Below are 23,632 nucleotides of genomic sequence, written 5' to 3'. Positions count from 1 at the left end.
ATTAACAGTGACTATGCCTATCATCAAGAGACCAAGCCAATAAAGACACTTATATCCAAAGAAATGCTGTAATGAGAATTAGGTGCCCGACACTTTATTGAAACCAACAGCGCCACTGTTTAACCAGCTTGTTGCTTTATTCTAATGAGGCTGACTTATACTAGAAGTTCTGGTAGTATCCTTTAACTTTTCGTACCGCTTTATAGGTTATGTACTCTCACTAGATAATTCAAAATTTGTTGACTTTTTTTAAAGGATCTATCCCACTAAGCTAGAGATAAATGATACAACTGATACAGTCTGCTTCATATCTTGACTTACGTCTAGAAATTAACAGTGAGGGTCAGTTAAAAAAAACTAAAATAGCTATATTTCAAACTATTATCTTTATTTATTAGTAGCACTACATTAATGTTGTGTTTCTGTATGTTTCCCATTGCGTCAAAATATAACTATGCAAAAAATAGTTCTTGTAAGTTTTTGTTATAAGTTATATTAAGGTTGAAAATGACAAATAAATGCTTATTTGTGATATAAAAGAGGGGCGAACGATACTAGAGGGTCAGTCAAACTCATAGATTAAATATAACTGACAACGCCATTGCTAAAAAATTAAAAGACAAACAGGCAAATAATAATACACAAGACACAATATAGAAAACTAAAGAATAATCAACATGAAACCGACCAACAACCAAAGGTGATCTCAGGTGCTCCGAAAGGGCAAGCAGATCCTGCTTCACATGAGGCAACCGTCGTGTTACTTATGTTATTACAAATCCGGTAAATAGTCTAATTCGGTAGGTCTTATAAGCTGTAGTTGATATATCATCTCTTTGCGTACTTTTTAAGAACTCGAATGAGCTCATAGCAGATGCACGGATGCAAACAACTTTGACAGATAAGCAACTATGTGTAGCAGCAAAAATATACCAGGACGATTTCAGTGACACATGACTTTTCTTTAAAAAAAAAAGTATCCCTAGCTGATTATAAAACTCACAAAGATGCCAGGGTTTAAATTATGTACGACAGACATGCTTTAAGTTACATAAGACTCACCAGTGACGATCTTAAAAAATGTTAAGTTTAGATCTTCAATGCTCTTAAACTTCATACTTAGTTCACTTTTTAACATTTTTTATCTGAACGTCATTGATGAGTCTTATGTAGACGAAAGGCGCTATTGGGGTATCAAATGATGATACCTTTATTAACTACTAGTATTAAAAGACTTAATAATAAAGAGTACGAAGTTCAAGCGCCCACATTGGAAATTAAAAAAAAAACACTGAGATTCACAAAGACGCACTATTACAAAATGTAAAAACACACACTGAGAATATAAAATTACACAGTGAGATTTTTAAAAGACACATTGAGATGAAATTAACAATTTTAGAGAGGTTTGCTATTAATCACGTAAGTACAAACGCACTATTAAGCTGATGATAACCTTGGGGAATGAAAGTCTACCAGCAGAGGTATCGACCCAGTACTGTAAAAAAAGATAACAACACGTTATTCATTTCGTGAGTCCGAAACGCTTTTCTGGAATTACTTTCGGCGCATGATTCAAACATATTTTGTGCTAATTGGAATATGGCTTTAATAACAAAGCGTAATACGGACGTCATATAAGAATAACACATGAAACATACCTTTCTAAAATTGTCAGTTCGTAAATTCTTAAATTAGATAAAATTACAAAAATTGACATCAAGGTTTTCCAGACATGTGTCCTTTTGTCATTTTGCTTTTATTAACTCCACAAAGTATTTACATGTACTAGTATTAGTATTTGGATTTTCAAGCGTGTTTATTTTGATATGAGATAAACATTATCCCAGCAATAAGTTACAGCACATTATTATTAACCCGAAATGATAAAACATTATTTGGAAAGCATGTGAATAATTTATCACAGTACAGACGACCGACTTTCTCATTATCATATTCAAATGTAGGCCTTTAAATGTAATTATTTTGAGGTTTTAAATAACATACACACCTATATTGAAAATGATTTAATAAGTAATCAAATATGACTGAAATGGGTCTCTTTGCTATTATCATAATAATTTATACTTTAAACAGATATATCATGTTAAGGAGGGGTATTTGCGAAAAATACCAGTCGAGAGAATGTTAAATTTCGCGAGCCGTCAGGCGGGGGAAATGCATTTTCAAGACTGGTATTTTTCGCAAATACCCCTCAAGAACATGCTATATCTGTTTAATTACACCGAATGTTAAGGTAGCAATAAACAGTTAGGAAAAAATATTAAAATTTGCCCTTATAAATTTTACCATCCCCTTTTCATTGCTTTCTTGCAATATCAAGCTTACTGTTTGTGTGATATTTGTGCATTATGTATGTAATCAAAATCTTCCATAGATTTTATATCCAGTATATAAAATGGTAAAATATAATTTCTTTTGGGTGTATCCATGGCAACAATCTGCATTTATTTGTTTTAAAATATTGCAAAAAGGGGGGAAAAGGTGTCACATATTTCACCAAAGATTGGCTAAAAGTAGAATTTCAATTGCTTGAATTAATACCTTTTCTGAAACTGTGTACATATATCATTCAAATCCATGAAAATCATATGTCTTTCAACTCATTTTTTTTGTAAAATTGCGTCAAAAACTTCGTGTAGAAAAATGTGTTTGTAAACATTACATTAATGTCTGGACCGATGGCCGGTCTAGCTATGAAAATACGGATTGTCAAACAGAAAATAGCCCATCAAACATGTAAAAAAAATCTTGATGCTCTTATAAACCATCTTTGAAGGCTAAATTAGCACTCAACTGTCTAAAAATAAATTTTATACACAAAAAACTTTCCTATTAGAAAAATCCACCGGCGCCAAAATGCGAAACTAAAATCCTAACTGTGTATTGCTACCTAATGTTCAAAAACGCATTGATGATCGTGACGTTACAAGCGTCTTGTCCGATAGAGTATTATTTGGCAAATACCACGGCAGAGAGGTTAAACAAGGCATGTCCTTTTGGCAAATACCCCGGCGGCGTTAAAAAATGAACGATATTCATTTGATAACTATGTAAAGTCTACCCGTAAAGGATAGAAAGTTTTCAGTACTGGTGTAAAATTGCGCGTTTGAAATTCGCACAGGTAGACATAAAAATAATTTTGTCGTTCGATTGACGGCATACATAAATGCAGAAATCATCCTATTTTTGATTTTAAAGACGCCGTCACGAGTTGGTTGACCGTTTTGGAATAACGTTTCACAGATGATATCGGATATGTTCCTTATGTCGTAACTACAATCCGTTCCCTTTTCACGAATGTGACCTACCAAATTCGACTATTAACCGGGTTTGTAATAAAAAAAAAAGCAACACGACGGGTGCCATATGTTGAGCATGATCTGATTACCCTTCTAGAGCACCTGAGATCAGTCCCAGTTTTTGGTTGGGTTCGTGTTGCTTGGTCTTTATTTTTCTATGGTGTGTCTTGTGTACTATAATTTGTATGTTTGTCTTTTGTTTTCTTTTTTCGCCATGGCGTTGTCAGTTTATTTCTAATTTATGAGTTTTAATGTCTCTGGTATCTTTCGCCTTCTTTTTGACCATTTTAAACAGTTTATAAACAGATATACAACTGACAAGTTTATTATCACTGTAAACGATATTTTGGAAAATTTATAAAGAAAAAAACCCAAAAAAGTAGCATTTTTAAAAGTTGTTATCCTTGTAATATTTACTGTCCAAGGATCAGATTGTCGCCAAAAAATCGAATCTTGCGGTTTTTTTTATATTTGACCTTAATGTATTTCGACGAATTGGTACAGTCCTCCTATTGATAAACTACTTGTGTATGACAGTATCATTTCCAATGTTTCATACCTGTCCGTTTAATAGTGTTTCTCAGTAATATTCATTATTTTTTTTAATGACAAATCTAAAAGTTTATCTAGCTTTATTATCAATTATTTCTCTGTTTTGTATCTAAACCAATATACACAAAACCAAAACCCTGCATTCCTCTATTTGTTTTCTTTCAAAAAAGAGTTTTTCAAAGCAAATAACCTTGAATATTGTCTAAAAAAATAAAAACAATTCTAAATTGATATAACTAAAAACTTTCACATACTAATAATGGTCAATTTTATTTTGTTATACTCAACAACAACAAAACAGAATCGAGTTTAGCACAAAATGATTACCTTTCTCCGTAAGATAAATCTGATTTCAACTCCATCGATTCCAACGTCAGTGTTCATATAACCTATGTTAATTGAACTTATCCTACCAAACACAAATGAAGTCGCAAGAGAGACGTAAGTGTGAACGTCATGTATTGTGGTTATTCGAACAGTTCACAAAGTTTTTTTTTTCTCAAAGTGCTTTTAGGATGTGACCCAATCATTTTACGTGTTCTGCGTTGAACTATCAATGAACTGCAACTTTTTATATTTGATATGTAAGTTTTTAATAATAATTTTTAATGTATATATTTATATATAGGTGTTTCTAATGTTGTAGCTCAACATTCAAGAAGGGGAAGAATAAATCAATGCACAGATGGAAGCAGATTTACAAGCAGCGAAACATAACATTAAACAATTACAATATAACAACGATAGGCTTCAACGCGAAAGAGAAATACTGAATTTAAGGATAAGAGAACAATCCAATAGTTTGATACTAATGCACAAAAAGGATAAAATTTCCGCAGAAAAATGTGAAGAACTAAAAGAAACAAAGAAAGAGCTGGCACGAATCGAGCAAAAAATAACAACGATCAATAGTAGGGATTTTGTCAGAGAAAATACACTACTGCAGGGGGATATTGCGGCATCACAAGCACAAGTACAAAGCCTTGAAGGAAAAACTGATGTTATGCAAGCACAGAATTTTCGAATGGAACAAAAAGTGGACGTCCTTAGCAACAAAATTGATACACTGTGCAATGTATTGTCGGGACAAGACAGGTCACCTTCAAATTTTCTAATACCATTAGAATCAGAACGAACAATTGTATGTTCAGAAACACCAACTACACTTGGTTCAGAAATGCTAGTGTCTGAACCAACACTGGTAATGTCAGAAAGATCATCTAGATGTGTGTCTAGAACGGGTAAATCAGCAGCACAGGTTGTAAAATTACCACCTATAAAGAAGAAAAGTTAATAACAAGCATTTTATAGATTTGTTGAATGAATTCAGTGCCTTTATTATCTAGGTGAACCTATTTTGAAAAACAAAAATCAAATTAAAGATTAAAATGTATATAATTGTAGTATACTATATTCATAAAAAAATCATATTTTTGTGTCAGGTGTTATATCATACTTTGAGAAAGAGACGACAGAAAAATTGTGGTGAAAACACCAATAAAATTGAAACTTAAAATCTTGCAAGACACTTTTTAACTGTTCTTGTATAAACTAAAAACGAGTAAGCTAGTCGTGCCATTGAACTAATCTTTTATAAGAGATTACCAATTTTACGCTGAAGCTTGATAGTTGATTATTATTCATTAATTTAGAATCAACTAAATAGTATTCATATACATGTAAGAAGATTCACGGTATATGGTACTTGGGTTTTTTTTTATATTGCAAATCAGATGTGTACTGAATGACATTTTAGTCTTAGACACGTGGGGTTTTGTTAGTTGTCAATTGGCTTTGAATTAGCTTTCGATATCTTCAAGTACTCCCGGATCTATAGTTTTAGTCTTTAGTCTTTGTGTATATTTAATGGATAAATCAAGGCAATGATGAAATGTTCAAGACATTTGAAATTTTTCGGTTCCGGGTAATCTATTAATGCCAGAAATCTTTGGGAGGGTGTATACCGTCCTTTGATAGCTCATGACCAGTCGTTTAAGTGTTTTAACAAAATTTTCGAGCAGAGAAATAGTATGATTGCAAATGAGACAACTCTCCACAAGAGACCAAATGACACAGACATTAACAATTATTGGGTAGCATACAGGTGAAAGTTACCTTTAAACACTTTTGTCAAACTGCTATATTTTTGGACCAAAAAGGGGTCTTACTGGACCTTTTTTCTTTGGAATTGCGTATTTGAAATCATCTGTTTGTGCATCAAGATGACGAAAAACCCATCAAAACCTAGAACTTTGTGATTCCTTTTTAACGGAATTTACAATGCACTTTTTTTTACTAAAACGACGGGACTCGGCAATTCTCTGATGCATTCACGGGAGTAATGATACCTTGTCGTAGTATTTCGTCCAATTGTTCCCATAAAATTTCACGCTTTTACGCGGGTAACCTTTATGGATTCTGATATTTCAATACCGTATTTGGTTTGAAATTTATCTTATGTGCAACTAGAGATGTAAATTCGAGATCAGAATTATTTTTCGTGACAAACAAATTTCGATTTTAATCGAGACATCGTTGTAATTGAAGCATTTGTGATTCTGTCAAATTCTTTTAATAAATGAAATTCTTCGCAGAATCAGCAGCAATATTCTGACTTGAATCATTTAATTTACGTGTGTTCAAAGAAACATCCTGTCCTTCCACAATATCAAAGCTTTAAGTCATACGTTCTATATTTTGAACTTTAAGACTTAATGTATTGTCACTCATTCTAACATATGATTTATCATTTGATAAACAGTAAATTCTGCAATTTTCTTAATTTTAGTTCGTGTAATACGAACGTTACTTGCATTCAATATTTGTATAGGAAACTTGTATTGTGATTATACGGCACAACAACAAGAGATTTCGCTTTCATAAGTCCCTGATGCAACACAAATTGACAATACCGGCTTGTATGTCCTATCATGATTTCCTTGATAGTGAATTGCTGCTCACAAGGAAGCTATTAAACAAAGAGTTACAAATTGTGAAGTTGAACTCATCCCTTTGTAAATTTTACGGACGCCATCACGAGTTAGGTGACCGTTATGGAATAACCGTTTCACAGATGATATCAGATATGTTCCTTATGTTGTAACTACAATAGCTATCGCTATTACGATTTTGACCTACCGAATTATACTTTTTCCCGATTCGTAATAAAGTAAGCTAAGCAACACGACGGGTGCCTAATGTGGAGCAGTATCTGCTTACCCTTCCGGAGCACCTGAGATCACCCTCAGTTTTTGGTATGGTTCGTGTTTCTTAGTCTTTAGTTTTCTATGTTTTGTCTTCTGTACTATTATTTGTCTGTGTGTCTTTATATAACTATCCATAACGTTGTCAGTTTATTTGCAATCTATGAGTTTGACTGTACCTCTGATTTCTTTTGTTCTTCTTTTGAAAACCTACCATCACAAAATGTGGCACTTTGTCATAATTGAAAAACTTATTAGTTTAAACATATTTATTTATAGTGGATTGGGAAACAAGTTTTGCAGCTTATATTAATCCCTTTCCACTTTGCGGGTCCGAGTGCTGCCTTGTAGTGGTTTAGCCTGCTCTTTTTCGAAATCTACAAGGGAGTCTTTAACGTGCAAGAGGTATGGCTCTCTCTTAACACGGGTCAGCCATTTATCGCCCCCTTCCGACGGACTATCATCGTTTCCTCAAGACCATACTCGCAAATGGTGTCAAGGGAGAGCCGAAAAATCAGTTCTTGAAATTTTCATCCCGAACGGGAATCGAACCAGGAACCTTTGTGTTAGCAGTCTGATGTACTAACCACTACACCACGGCTCCCTGTCTATAATACTTTTTGCTATTACGATTTTGACTTACCGAATGACACTTTTTCCCGATTTGTAATAAAGTAAGCTAATCAACTTGATAGCTTTTATATTTGCGATTCCGAACACTTGAATCTTTTCATTATTAGATAGTATAACTTCAGGATCGGATAATTGTTCAAATGAAATTTTCAGTTTTTTTAGAAATTGAGTTAAAAAGGTTCTTTGCAAGAACATTGACGGAGCTACGTGTATCTTAAAGTGCAGCTACATTCAACTGATCAAAACAACTTGCATATACAAACATTGAGAGTTAGTAATCTCGTAGGCACTCACTGGGGAAACTCCTAAAGGCTGTGCCTGTCGACCAGGTTCAATTGATTTTCCTAAGCTATAGCGCTAAGCGTAAAACAAGAGGCTGCGGTGTGCTCAAACTGATGACGGACGTAATTATATTTCGCTGACTTATTATACAATACTAGGAGTGGTGGCAAGGCAGTTCTAACCAATTAATACACAAAACGGATTATTGTGGTAAGTCTTTCCAAGAAATTTGATGCAGTTGGAGTGGTGATGCAATTTTCACGAAAAAATATCGTTTCTATATCAGCCAAGCTATAGTTCATTAAATGTCAACAAAACATTAAAAATGATATTTTAAATGAAAACAGAGGGGCGAAAGATACCAGAGGGACAGTTAAACTCATAGCTCGATAATAAACTGACAACACCTTGGCTAAAAATGAAAAAGACAAACAGACAAATAATGGTACACAAGACACAACATAGAAACTAAAGACTAAAGCAAAACGAACCACACTAAAAATAAGGGTTAATCTCAGGTGCTCCAGAATGGTAAGCAGATTCCGCTCCACATGTGGTACCCGTCGTGTTGTTCGTGTTATAACGAACCCGGTAAATAGTCTTATTCGGTATGTCAGATTCATGAAAAGGGAAGGGGATTGTAGTTACGACGTTTAGAACATATCCGATATCATCTGTGAAAAGGTTATTCCATAAAGGTCAACCAACTCGTGATAGCGTCCGTAAAATTCAACGTAAGAATTATTTAAACCTCACCATTTTGGAACTCTTGGTTTAATAGCTTCCTTGTTAGCAGCAACCCTCTATCAGGGAAATCATGATAGAATATACAAGCACGGGAATATTGTATCCATTTGGAGATATACACTCCGTATGCCGGCGCTGTTGGAATTTTGTTCCTCAGGCATGGACAGATCACAATTTGGAAACTGAAATCATCTCTTATTGTGATGTGAAAATATAGGAATAAAGAGCGGGGTTGTCTTTAATTAGAACATATCCATAACAGTCACCAACTCGGATGGCGCCCGTAAATCAACCGTGTTGACTTCAACTCTACTACCAGGAACACTTGGTTCCATAGTTTCCATGAAAGCTGCAACCCTCTATTCCGGAAATGATGACGGACACGCAAGCTCTCAGGTAGTGTAGCAACGGGGAAATTCATACGCCATGTGTAATGGAGGTGGACAAAGAAATAATTATAAACAATTCTGATTGGAAATACTTTGATTTACTTAAAAACGGACCCACAAAGCAGTACTCTATAAAATACAAATCAACAAAAACACATATATCAAAATAATTACTAACAACAAATAGATCGTGGTAGACCCATTGCATATATTCGTCGTTTTATCTCGATAAATTTTGGTAGAAGGCAGACAACTCTAGCATACAAAGGTAAATTTCCAACGACATAAAACCATATTATTTGCTTCTACGTCAAAAACCATGAAAACAATAAAACTGCTGCTTATTGACATCTATTAACATTATGTGAAAATAACTCATATACAAATAACTCAACTTTGAACATCTGTATAGTTTTATTTGCATATATATGTGCATAAAATCCTTTGTTTGACTTAATCACGGTCGATCAAGTGTGTAGATACTAACATTGTAAAAAGAAAAATAACTGAAATACGCAGCACCGAAGAAAATTCTAAACGGAAAGTCACTACGGAAATGGCAAAATCAAAAGCTTAAACACATCAAACGAATGAATAACAACTGTAATATTCCTGACTTTGTGCAGATGTTTTCTTATGTACAAATGGTAGATTAATAATTAAAGGCAACATGCAATAGTATACTGCTATTCGAAAGTCATAAATAGATTAAGAGAAAACGAATCCGGATTAAAAACCAAATCAAAGGAAACACATCACTGAACGAGGGAAAAACCGAAACAACAGAGACACTGAAGTGCATAAAAACAAACAAATGACAATGCAAGACACACAGAAACGAACAATAAGCTAACAATTCCATTTTCCTGACTTGGTACATGATATTTTAAGCAAAAAATGGTTGTTTGAATCTAGTGTTTTGGCGAGCCAAGCCTCGCGCTTTTATTGCAATGTTACATTTAACACCAAATGACAACAATACATGACAGAACTACAGTACAAATAAATTCAAGAACATTTAGGAAAAAGGACACACAAATAAACAATACAATAGTACATTTCGACATGCTTATAGTTATCAAAGGTACCAGGCTTATAATCTAATACACCAGAAGCAATTTCGTCTACATAAAACTCTTTAATGACGCTCAGATCAAAATAGTAAGAAAGCCAAACTAATACAAAATCTAAGAGCATTGATGATGCAAAAATCCAAGAAGTTGTTTCAAATACGACTCAGGTTATCTATGTCTGGGGAAAGAAAAAAATAAATGATGTTTCCCAAGACTTAAGTATCAAGTATAACGCATTTAACCGATAGATGTAAAAACATCATTAACAGTCTAAGAACTCTGAATTTGTGCATTTTCAAAATATAAGTAAACCATATCGACTTAATATAGACTCATTAGTTCTAATAACTGTTCTTATATAGCAATACATATTTATATCAAAGATGTTTCTGTATATCTTTCTCTGAAATGCATTTCACTTAAGTTACGCGTAGCCGTTTTGTTCTCTGTCAGTCTACCAACCACTATTATTTCAGCCACTAATACTGAGGGTCTTAAACGACCTTGACTACAAATGAGGGTCTGGCAAAGGTTCAAGTCAGCCAAAGTTGACTGAAGACGTCTCTCACTATTTTTTAGTCAGCTTTTAATAAAATTGAGAACTGAAATGGGGAATGTGTCAAAGAGACAACAATTCTACCATAGAGCAGACAGCAACCGAAGGCATTTAGAATTTTTCCCCTTACACTTTCTAGAATTTTTTCTTTCCAAGTTTTCGATTTCCAGCGTAACCAATGGAAATAGAATTCGTTCAATGAAGTATTGAATAACAAAGGATTCCATTGCAACATTTTTATATGAAATATTTGTTTTGAACATCTTACTGATACAATATTAAAATTTATAAATACTTTTGTCATTTATGAACAAGCGGTTTGTTCATGATCGCAACTTACAACGCCATTATTATTTTTATCTTTTTTAATTTCTTTAATCACCATTTGCGTTGCAATTAGAAGTAAAACATTTAGAGATGTACTTGGAGAATGAAACAAGATTGCATACAATAAGTTGATGAACATCTCTCTAACTGAATATCAGCAGTTCGCAAGATTCTAAAAATCACTCTTTGAGATCAATGTATATAGGTATGAATATGCTGCCGGCATTTCATGTTCCTTATCCATAACCAAATAACTTATTTTTGTCTTTTACACGTCTTCGTTATCGTTTGTTTTTTGAGATTGGTAGTTTGTTTGATCAATAAATTCTGTTGTTTCGTTGAGTTCATCGTCAGAACGCTGTAATTCAAATCCGATATTAATACCACTAGGAATGGAAACGCCCACACTGTCATCGTCGATACTACAGGTAGGTGTATGATTTGACGATAATTTATCGATAGTATCGTTTGATGAATACGATGACACAGTCTCTTGCCGTTTAAGAAATCGTTTAATTGCTTTGAATCGCGATTTCTTCTCCGCTGTTCCTGGGTCACTTTCAACAGTAAATTGATGTGATAACTGTTGAGTTATAACTTTGTTTTTCTTTAAATTTTGTGTACTTCCACTTATAGAATTTTTATGACAATCTTTAAGTGAAATAGTATCTTCTTTTGAAACGCCTAGTTTACCAGTCCATTCTTCTGATTTTCCTCTTCGCATCTTTGGTGCGTGTAACATATTCCAAAAACTTCTTCCATTTTCTTTTGTGCCGACAAGTGAGCCAAATGCTAGACTGGCAAATGAGCCTTTTAATCCTCTTGCCTTATTAGTTGAGGTTGGAACTAAAAACGATAAAACTATACGTAATTTTGTATTGAAAATTAATGTTTATAAAAAATATGCAGTATTAGTAAATAAAAGTCCCACCAAAACTGTAAGCTGTTATTCAAACTGACATATTTGTTCCATTAATTGTTTGTATATTTCAAGTTGTAAAACATTAGTTCAATACTTAACTTGTAAAACACAATGACAACATACATTTATGATTAAGAATAAGCATTTTTTTCAAGAATTATTTCAAGTTTTAAAGGTTTTTTTATAGTTCATAACAGAATATTAGAACCAGTCCTATGGTTTCATATATCATTACGTTTCTGTGTATAAGCCAATTCCTTGCTCACTGCCCCCCCTTAATTGGAATATGAACTTTCTTTACACTACATAATTCCATCCTAATGTTTTCCTGTAAGCAAAATAATGCACTCTAAACATTTATTGCTCTTACCTAGATTTTGTTGGACTTTCCATTCATCTATACCTTCAACGAGACATAGTTTTTTCAGCAACTCTATTTGTTCCTGAAAATGATAAAACGGTACAATACAATTTTACTAGTAAATAAGATTATATTCTCGTAACTATTGTCGAACTATGAATATTAAATATGAAATGACTTTGTTAGGCTATTTACATCAATTAAGCTGAAAGGAAGGACTATGCAGTCTGGCAAGGGTTTCCATAACAGTAAGGATTTCAAATACTATTGTATAAATTCAAAATAAATGCATAGTCGTCACAAATTACTTTATATTTCGTTTTCTATTATGAACACTTAACAAAACACCTAACACAAGTGTTGTTCACTTTGTTTTCACCCATGAAATATGACTTATCTTACGTCAGCTCATCTACAACATCTTGTTATTAATGAGAATGTATTCAATAATGTGAACATTCAATGTAACTATGAAACGAGCAGTGACTTTGTTCTTATTTATTTACATGTAACTATTGTTTAATATACACCATATGTTTTTGCCAGAATCTAGTTATATGTAGACTTACAGATAAGAGATTGTATAAAGCAACTTTCATGTTGATATTCTAGTATTATTCTATTACAAACAAAACACAAAAGATTGATTGGGTCATTGGCACGAAATGTCATTGCTTAGTAAACGTTGTATATTTTTCAATTGAAATACAAGTATCAGTGTGTGTGGCAAAGATGGTAATGTTTGTATCTGATTAGTTTTTCACATTTGTTTTACTTTTCGAAATGCGTTAAGAAAATTATAGTACGTTTTTACTTATTTCCAATATACTTATATCGTATATAGCAAGATATTTTCAGTGAAATTATTTGTTTTTGGTTTGGAATAAAATAAAAAGTTAGAAAAGTCATTTAAGGTGAATTGAGTACCAATGATATTAATGCAAATTAATAATCAGTGATTCAGAAGTTACAAATAAGAGATGGAGATGTCCGAATACAGAACCGAGAATGAACAGTATAACAAAATCGCAAACACAATTTTATGAAAATAAAACATAAAATTATTAATAAAGACCAATGCTGACAAAGACAAGTGTTTTTTCATACTCATTTATGCATATATTTATGCATATATACTCACAAGTAATTTGGCCTTTTCCTGCCTTAGTCCGTTGTTTTCACCGTCAACTCGTTTCTTTTGAGTGAACAACAATTTAAGTCGAAAACATTCATGATCCCGAACAGCAACAACAAGACCTATAACAAAACAAATATTGCAAAGTTATTACACTCGTATTATTTGTAAAAAAAAAATAACAATTACATGAAGAACAATGCCTAGTAGTAATGCAGAAATGATATCATTGTGACTGAATTACACAAACAGGCTAGTGTTTTTCCCCTTAAATTCTGATCGTTTTTCTTTAGTTTTATAATCAGCTACATTTTATCTTATTCATCTGTAACAAAACGTAACATATACTAGATAATTATATTATAAAAAATGTGCAACACTTTTTTCTTGAATTATCATATTCCTTCAACTTTCACCTGTCATGGGAGTTTAAAATCAAGAATATATTGATGTAATGCAAGGTAATCGTAATAAAACATGCAGAAGTGTAGTCTTCAAAACTAGACATATTTACCAGATGTATATACGTAGCAACGCCTAAATTGTCCAATAAGAAATAAGGTTAAAAATACATTAAAGGAATAATAAACGTATACCAAACACTTGAAAGACAAACACATTCGAATTCATAGACGACTAAAAACAACAACTGACATTGATATAGGACAGGTGCACGAACAAATGAAGTCCATTTATCGCTTTGATGATGGATCAAAAAGATTTACCCTAAGCGCATGAACACAGTTTATGTGTAGCTGATACAACATGTTACTTATTTCTCAATCCTAGATGTGTTTATCACTTGGAATGACCTTTTGTTATTTTTGTCAAAAAATTGTCAATGCCTTACAATAGTGTAAAGGGTGTGTCGCTGGTGAAATAGGTGAAAATGACAACCATAAATCTGAAATCATGTTTGTTATACGTCCAGTTTGCCGACGTCAATATGTATCAATGTAGAAAAAGACCACTAAAAAAAGACATTCTAAGATAAGAAAATGAATGTCAACGAGACAAATCACCACAAAGACCAAATGACGCAGTAATTAACAAATGAAGGTAACTGTATTGCTTCAACAATGCGTAAAGTCTTACTTTTAGCTTTAATCTTAATTTCACTGGAATGTATGAGATGGAAGAACACGTTTTTATGCATACAAAAAAGGTCCTGGATATAATAACAGACTACAAATTTCTGCCTCTATTCTATTCCGCTTTTAGATCCAAGACATTTACAAGAAAAGCTTATTTTGAATTAGCTTTCGTATTCTAACTATTTTGATTCGAGCGTCCTACATACACAATTAGAATCCTGGTATCTATGGTGAGTTAAAAATATAGTTTACCAACTTTCATACTATTATTAGACATTTTGATTTTCAAATAATGAAAATAAAAATCTAGAATTATTATTTTTGGAAAGATTTGCATGTGATTTATGTTTGAACATTTCTCAAGGACTGCATGGAAACACCAAAATTATACTTTGACATAAATAGGTGCTAAATGCGAAAAATGGAATATGAATTTAAGGACAGTTGCAAGAGATATAGCATGAAACAAGTTTTATCATTTTCATATTTTGTCTTCGCAGCATGTTGATATTAGATTAAAGCCATGTTGCGTCAATATTTTCGACTGTTTAAAGACACCTGCTACAAGTGAATCAACACCTATCATTTCTTCTTGTAAACATAAAAAAAGGGAAAAGGAGCACGTGTAAGACATGTAATATGTTAATCACGACTCCTGATTTTACTAGTAATTTAACATCTAAAACATATTATACTAAATCTTTCGAGCCTCTGGACTGTTCCACGGACAATGTCGTGTGCGGAATCGAATGTACTTTTTGTGGACTACTTTATGTTGGTGAAACGTTTGAGAGATTATGCACTTGACAAAAGGAAAAAAGGAAATTCCTTCCTGTTGACTTTGCCAATAGAGGAATTGATGCAACCAACATCTGCAACGTTCTACATCAGAAGAAGGTAACATCTAAAATTCCTATTTATTTTCAAAATCAGTCTGTTACTATTGTATTCTACAGTTACACCAAAACCATTGCACCTAAATATTTAACTATAAACAAGCATTGCAGGACCTTGACTTAAAACACTACATAATCAAACCTCTGACATTTGACTGTTCCCACTCGCCTTACAATTACAGTCCCTCTGGTCATGTTATAACTAGGGATCTAAGCATAATTCAACATGAAAATTACCGAAAGGTGATTTCTCATGGTCCTAAGTTTATGGATTCCATTGAGGACTACGCCAGAGCACGGGCTAAGCGAGAAGTTGAACTGGACACTCTGTCAGAATGGGTTAAAACTATCAGGTCTCTGATAAAACGTCGCATTCACAAGTTGACAAACTGTGTGAACGATCGACCAAAATCCGTTTTCAGAGACAAAGGGGCCATTAAATGTCTATCATCTCTTCATGATAAGTATGTTGTTGTTCCTGCGGACAGAACTACAAATAATATTGTCTTTGTATGTAAATCGTATTACAACGAATGTCTTGTAAAAGAATTAGGTATAAAGGAGCACTCGGTTAATTCCACATACAAAGACACATCATTTCACAAGGATGAAATTTTAGCAAATCATAAGTCCTTCATGGCTTCAATAAACATTACATTGAACACCAAATCGGAGGACTTACCTTGTTTGTATTGGATACCAAAGCTTCAAAAAGTTCTGTACAAACAACGGTATATTGCTGGCTCATCTTCATGTTCAACTTAAGAATTGTCCATTAGATTGACTAAAATTCAGTCCGCAGTGAAAGAGGGTCGTCAGAAATACTGTGAAACTATTTACTCGTGTAGTGGTATTAACCATATGTTGATTCTTCAAAATTCTAAAGAACTTCTAGACAATTTACTGAAATAAGTTCTATCAAAACTTTTGATTTTTCAACCCTGTATACATTGTTAACCACCATTTCCCTATGTGAAATTAAAAAATCGCATACACGATATAATCCACAATGCCTTTCAACATAAAATGGTAGCATTCGCTATAAATTTACTACTTTGGGATATCATAAGGCATATTTCGTTAATAGAGACAAACAAAAATGTAAAACATGCTACACAGAAGAACAAGTGGTAAGTATGCTGGAGTTTCGTATCGACAACATATTTGTTGAGTTTGGAGGTAGACTTTTCTAACAAATTGTCGGCATTCCTATGGGAAAAAACTGTGCGCCTCTTCTTATTTTCATATGAATCGGAGTTCCTTTAGATACTTGTCAAAAACAAGAGGATCAAAGAAGCCAGATTATTTAATTTCACTTTCAGATATATTGATGATGTTCTTTCAATAAAAAATCCGAACATTTCTGATTGGGTTCCATTAATATATCCCCCAGAACTAGAAATTAAAATAACAACAGACACGGCTTCCTCTGCCTCATTTTTAGAATTATATCTCGAATTTGACTTACACAGTCATCTCAATACCAGAATCTTAACAAACGAGAAGATTTTAATTTTGAAATTATAAATTTCCCCCACCTTAGTAGTAATATACCAGCTTCACCTACATATGGGATATATATTTCCCAACTTATTCGATATTCTAGAGCTTGCAGCTCCTATTCATACTTTGTAAAACGTCATCAGTGTCTGAGTAGAAAGTTGATGAACCAGGGCTATGTCCAAGAACGTCCCGTCCTTTTTCTAAAAAGGTTCATCGGAAGGTACCAAGACCTTGTTGATAAATATTTCGTATCAACTTCACAAATGATACATGATGATCTTGATGTATAGATTCTGCGTACTGATGTTGTTTATCATCTTAACAACGTGTTATATTGTTCTTTCATTTGTCTTTGTTCTATAACTAATATTAATTTTACTGTTGGATTGTTTTAAATGATATCCGTTTATCGTGGCTCGGTACTTAAACATCCCGTCAATGTGTTTGTATTATCTTTCATTTTTGCTGGTGTGTTTTGTATATGGGACTTTTTGTGTTTCTTTGGTTCTTATAACGTGACTCTGTACTTTAAAAGATCCCGTCAATATGATACTGTTCTATTATATGTCATTATGATATATTTCTATTATGAATTAGAAAATACGTTGAACTACAAACGTCAAAATTATTCAATCGCGTAGTGGAATGAACTATTTGTGGATTCTTATAAATTCTATATATAGCTTTTGGACTATTTTAAAGCTCGGTCTATTTCTGAAATTAATTCTTTCATACTTTAATTTTTTAACCCTGCATGCTAACATTGCCCATGTGAAATTTTAAAATTGTTTGTATATACATTGAACGACAAATTTATGTGACGTATAAAATGTTCTGATGTCAGACACGCGAATCAATGAATGTGTTTATAGTTAGATGTTTTTTGTGTTCTGTTAAATTGTTCCTTTTAAAATTGTTACACGATGATGACTGCTGTACCCATATTTTAACTATTTTATTTATTATGTCTGTTTAGTTCACGCATCATTGTAAATATAACAGAATTTGATGAGACTGTCATCAAAGTGAGAGGTTTAGCGCTTTAAAACCAGGTTTAATCCACAATTTTCTACATTTGAAAATGCCTATACCAAGTCAGGTTCTTGTCCATTCGTTTTTGATGTGTTTGTCATTTGATTTTGCCATGTGATTATGGACTTTCCGATTGGATTTCCCCTGAGTTCAGTATTTTTGAGATTTTACTTTATGCCTGTTATAATGATTGTGAATTTCACAGAACAATAGAAAAGTAATTTATTTGTCATAGCCTTTGTTCATTGTATGTTTAACATATCACAAATGCTTATTAAATCGAATACCAATTTATGAATTGTGCAGTAAGTGGAAACTATAGAGACACACATTCAACTTCTCTGTGATATCAATGAATCAATTATGATTTAAAATGATTATGGAAATGTAATACGTCGGTCACAGCTACAATGGTAAATTGGGAATTCACAAGTTATTTATGATTTTTATTACAACATATAAATGTCATATTGATATATTTTTTTTAGATTATTAGATAATTTTTCTTGACATTGACAATGACTAAGATAGACATCTAGTTAGATATTTGATTCATTTGGTTGTCTTTTGAGAATAAGTATGAAGCAATATGCATACACTTTTTAATTTGAATTCTATAAAATAGCCTAAATTAATTTCAGCTTTAGGGAGGAATAAAATAATTATATAAACTGAAATTAAACCAAAAGATCAATGACAACATTCGATTTTAAAGGACACGCTTTTGTCATAATGATTGTTTTAATTCAAGGGTGTTTCCTAATTTCGTTATTCATTATAATAAGAAACTTTTTCCAGTCCATGATTTGACAGAAGTTGTCTCTCTTTGAAGAAAGTGACGCAAGGAATTGTATAACGTTAATTCACATATTTATCTTTAATATAATATTTGTCGTATAGTAATTGTTATAATCATTTGCGTTAACCATATTAACGTATATGCCATTTTGTGTGTGTTTAATCAAATTAAAAAAAAAAATCTAGTCTGAACCAATATTCTTAAAACGTCAATAGATATTGACAATCGTTACAGTACATGTGTATTGTATTAAAATAGAAAAGGTGTATTTGAGTGGTGTTCACCAACAACCAGCGATAATCCTAATTGCAATACCAACAAAAATTGGTAACATCTTATAACAGATCCCTTTACTTTACTTAGCTATTGCCTTGCTTAATATAATATGCACCTATGAATGTACTTTACTTCCAGTATTGCATGAACCAAGTACATTGAATAAAATTATGAGATAATGTTTGATTTAATGCAACTGAAAATCAAATCTATCATAAGTCATTCATTTGTAACAAGCGCCTACAGTTCAATACAAGTTCACGTATATCTTACTAGATACTGTTTATTTATTCTGAAAAACAATCAGCAACAATTTGACTTGACACTCGCAACTTATATTACCGTATCAATCTTATAAAATTAGATTTATCAGATTTATTGGAAATATAGCATACACTATTAACTTACTGTTAACTACTCGAATGACTCCCCATGGCAACATAAAGGCTAATATGAAAACAAATTCCTGAATAGTATACACGGACAGGCCTTTTAGGAAAACGAGATCAACCACAAAGGACAATGCAACAATACAGGCATCGAAAACCTAAAACAGAAATGAAAAAATCACATTATCACATTGTATCAATAACCCTGGTTAGTTCAATACGAATTGTGATTTATGTGCAATGCGATACATATTACTTAGAATCTACTGAATCATATTAGTTTTCTGAATGTGTATCGTCATTCGTTACAACTCGGCCGATTCCGTACCTTCATCATAGAAGGAGAGTATGCTATATCTCTTATAATCGGATTGCTGTCGTTCGTTCAAAAATCTGTTGTTAAAAGGAAAATATGAATAGAAGCTGGCATGTTTTAGACCAATCTAAACGATTTATAGACAGATAAAACTGTAAATGATATTCTGGACAATTTATGCAGAAATAAAAAACAAAAACGTAGCTTTGAAAGTTTCATTCAAATAATATTTGTCTGTCTAAGAACCAGTTTGTCGCAAAGATTTCAAATATTGCAGTTTCTTTTATTAGACTTTAATGAAATTGATACGAATCCTCAAATGTAACATGTAATTCCTTTGCAAGTATTTTATGAGTCAGTTGTATAACAGTGTTATTTCTAATTTTTCACACCTGTCCGTTTGATATCATTCCTCTATAATATTATAATAAAAATTATTTGATAAATCTACAAGTTTCTCTTATTTTTTTCATTACCAATTTCATTGATTTCTTTCTAAACAATTATATATAGATGTAAAAACCGTGCATACCTCTAACTTTTTCTCAAAAAAGTGTTTTCCAAAACATATAACCTTGAATATTGTCTGAAAAATAAAAATATATATATCTCTAACCTCTCACATACTTTTTTGATCAATTTAAAAAAACAATATATCTTGACTTTGGAAAGGTATTTCTTTATATATAAAATGTTGGATTACACCAGAATTTATAGCTAGCTCTCACATGTATGGCAGTGACATAAAATTCCAAATCAAACAAGACCAAAAGAAAATGTCAATCAAATATGGGGACTAAATAAAGGGCTTTATAAGTAGTTTAAGAGTTCAATAAATCTGAATATGACACTATGAACTTTTTAAAATACAGGGTCCTACTTTTATATTTTCTTCTTGTGTATGCATTTTGTTCTATCCTGAAGCGATAATATGTACTGCAATACATTTTATCAGGTTTTTTAAAGGAAAATAAATGCATTCAATCTCAACCATAATGTTAACAGATGGAGAGTATTTACAATTATAGTTAAAGAAAAGATTAAATGGATTGTAACATTAGTATTCTTGTTTATTATGTAATGTTATCATTTTTATTGCAACAGATGCGCATTTCAAAAATTAATGTCTCTTCAGTGATGCTCGTACACAAAACAAATTGAACATGATGTGTTAAAAATTACAATAACATGTCCGTTTACTATATCTCATCAAGATTATTACAGACTATTTGATTAATTTCGAACTTATCTCACCTCTGTTAATAAGATAAGCACAATACCAATACTAGTTGCATGGAAACCACGAGCAATTTGTTCTTCTGTGCTCTCAGGAGTACTATGTTTGTGGTCTTTGTCCTTTGATGAATTAATGTTATCACTTCCAGACGACCTCTTTGACCTATGTTGTCCGAAGTAATAGTGACCTCTATGTCCTTTGTGTAACCTTTCATTTTTGGTTCCAACTTCATTCTTGGTAATTTTGATATCTTCGAAAACAAATCGCCTGACTTTGTATCCAATGTAATCTTGCTTGACAGCTTTCGGAACAGGGTCACTTGATGTGTCATTTTTCCATTCAATATCCGCCTTAGATAATTTTGAGTATATTTCTCCAAGATAAGAAAGATCAGTATATTCTATTTCATTTGGATATTTATTTTGTAGGTTTTCAAGGAATGTTGCGGAAGATTGTTCAACATTTGTCAGAATATCTGAAATAAAATTAGATTCAAAATTAAAACTACAATAAACTATATTGTGTATGCCAGAATATAATACCCTTCCATCACTCACTTCTAAGGGACATTCCGTTATGAATTGTCCTTGGAGCTAAGTATTTGTTATATTACCTTTTTTCTATATACCACGAAAGAGCATACGTACTACGACAACAGTGTCACAAACTTTCGTTCTCTTTGTTTTGGTTTTTTAGTTCCCTTGATTTTCGCCTTCATGTCTTAATCTTTTCATACTAGACATTTCTGCATTGTAAAAATTAAAAAGAACACTTGGCTGATTTGTCTTCATTTTTAGTACAGAAAAAGTAATACGTAATTACTGACGTCATCTTATTTTTTATTTTAAACATATTTTGAGCAAAAACATATTTCAATGAATTTCGTTTCACGAAATCGAAAGTAAACAATAATGATGAAATTTTGATTGGTATGAAATCAGATCAAATTTTTTTTTTGTGATGATGAAATTTTGTTGTTACCATTACTATAGCGTTCATGTTTGTAGTAAACAATAATGATAAATTGTTATGTGTGATAATGACACAATGTTATCTTAATTGGCATTATTTTGATCGTTCCTATCATGTATTGGCTGCCAAACATTTCCAAACATTAATTTACTACATTAATAAACAGAGTAAGCACATTATTAATTAGTAGATACAATGTGCAATGTTTCAGATTGAAAGACAGAGCAACATAATCACACAAAATAAACGTTAAAGAATCTGATGTACTTAAACTATGCTGCAATTTATAAACAATGAACATTCCCTTAAAATAAATATTTATAACCTTTCACATGATGGAGATCAAGTATGAGTTCACCAAGAACTAGTCCGCAGTCAATTACGTTGAGTATCACAATCATCATTAAAACATTTTTGCTGCGGAGCAACTTCCGGCCTTTATGGAGAAACCTGTCGAAGAAAAGGAAGAACAAATATTCCAAGTGCATCTGTTAATGGAAGAGATTATTTATTTTACAGAAACATTGAGTGCATACCAAACAAACTAAGACGATTTCAATTTTATTTTTCCTGGCTTAATAACAAGACGAAATAAGCCTGTACTTTCTAGTTATACAACACTACCAGATACCTTACATATCTTATAAATGATAATCAATGTTAAACTCTCGTTCAGACAGTATATTGCATTCTGAAGTTGGTTATGACCGAGATAAAGGATACAAAATGTTTAAGAGTTTGACGAAAGTGATCAAAACTTAAATGTATTATGAAACTTTTGGTTGTGTTTTTTTATACTTAATTTGAATAGTAATTCCAGTAAAATATCTACATCTTACACTGTTTTTGTAATGCTGTTAAGTTGAACTGTGAAATTGTAAATGTTCGACTTTTTAATATATTTCTTGTTAGACATCTTCATAGGGAAATCCCAATAAAAACAATAATTTTCTATACAGGATGTTTTCCTGTCCTGTGTAGAACATCGCAAAATGAGACGGTTGTCCCTTATGAACGGAAAATTGATTTCTATTCCTAACCAGTAAAGTACATGACCTTTTTGTTTTATGTGAGTATGTTAAAATTCTTTGTACTATTGTGTGTCTGGCTGTTTTCTTTTGAACATTTTATTGCTTGCCACTCTTCTCTCAAAATCAACCGTTACTCGCGTGATGTCTCCTCTTTTGATACTTGCACTGCAATGTAAAATTGTTGTGTGGTATCCAGAACTATTAAACTGATTGTATCAATAGAAATTATATGATGTATGTTTACTTAATGAACGTGATCACCAACATATGTAATTTATTACATTACAACTGATAAAGCTTATCATCACGTGCAATATTCGTCAATTTACTTTCTAAACATAACAACGAATTTTAATTAATGTTGCTTGCATCTGTGTATAATCTCAATTTACCTACATCAGAACAATAACCTGATGATACAGCACGATTCTATGTTATGTAGAGCTGCATTGTGCATTTTTATAAGAAATCCCCATCTAATGAGCATCATATCATCGCAGCTTGAGAACGTTATGTTAACATTTACTTTAAGTACATTGTAATCTTTTCGTACAAGTTTGGCCTTATAAAAATAAAAGTCATGT

At 32.2% G+C, this 23,632-nt stretch overlaps 2 protein-coding genes across 2 annotated transcripts in view; one reads left to right on the top strand and one right to left on the bottom strand.

Annotated features, from left to right (window-relative positions):
• Positions 1-4,560: 4,560 nt before the first annotated feature.
• Positions 4,561-5,169, top strand: LOC139483141 (rho-associated protein kinase 1-like). Its single transcript, XM_071267176.1, has one exon. The coding sequence runs from the start codon at positions 4,561-4,563 to the stop codon at positions 5,167-5,169; it is 609 nt and encodes a 202-aa protein (XP_071123277.1).
• Positions 5,170-10,979: 5,810 nt separating this feature from the next.
• LOC139481557 (uncharacterized) overlaps positions 10,980-23,632 on the bottom strand; it is a 42,257-nt gene continuing 29,604 nt past the window's right edge. The window contains exons 3-9 of the mRNA XM_071264974.1: positions 22,343-22,467; positions 21,063-21,520; positions 20,341-20,394; positions 19,512-19,650; positions 13,510-13,625; positions 12,378-12,450; positions 10,980-11,931 (exon numbers count right to left, since the gene is read on the bottom strand). Of these exons, the coding sequence (XP_071121075.1) occupies positions 11,354-11,931; positions 12,378-12,450; positions 13,510-13,625; positions 19,512-19,650; positions 20,341-20,394; positions 21,063-21,520; positions 22,343-22,467 (1,543 nt within the window). The 3' untranslated portion in view covers positions 10,980-11,353. The remainder of the gene's footprint in view (positions 11,932-12,377; positions 12,451-13,509; positions 13,626-19,511; positions 19,651-20,340; positions 20,395-21,062; positions 21,521-22,342; positions 22,468-23,632) is intronic.

Source organism: Mytilus edulis, chromosome 7 (genome assembly GCF_963676685.1).
Source record: "Mytilus edulis chromosome 7, xbMytEdul2.2, whole genome shotgun sequence".
Taxonomy (NCBI): Eukaryota; Metazoa; Mollusca; class Bivalvia; order Mytilida; family Mytilidae; genus Mytilus; species Mytilus edulis.
The sequence above is the reverse complement of the archived record's forward strand: the minus strand, read 5'-3'. Positions and strand labels throughout refer to the sequence as shown.

What these genes read in the sequence shown, in the direction of transcription:
- LOC139483141 (XM_071267176.1), top strand. Translation starts at nt 4,561, where the DNA reads ATGGAAGCAGATTTACAAGCAGCGAAACATAACATTAAACAATTACAA.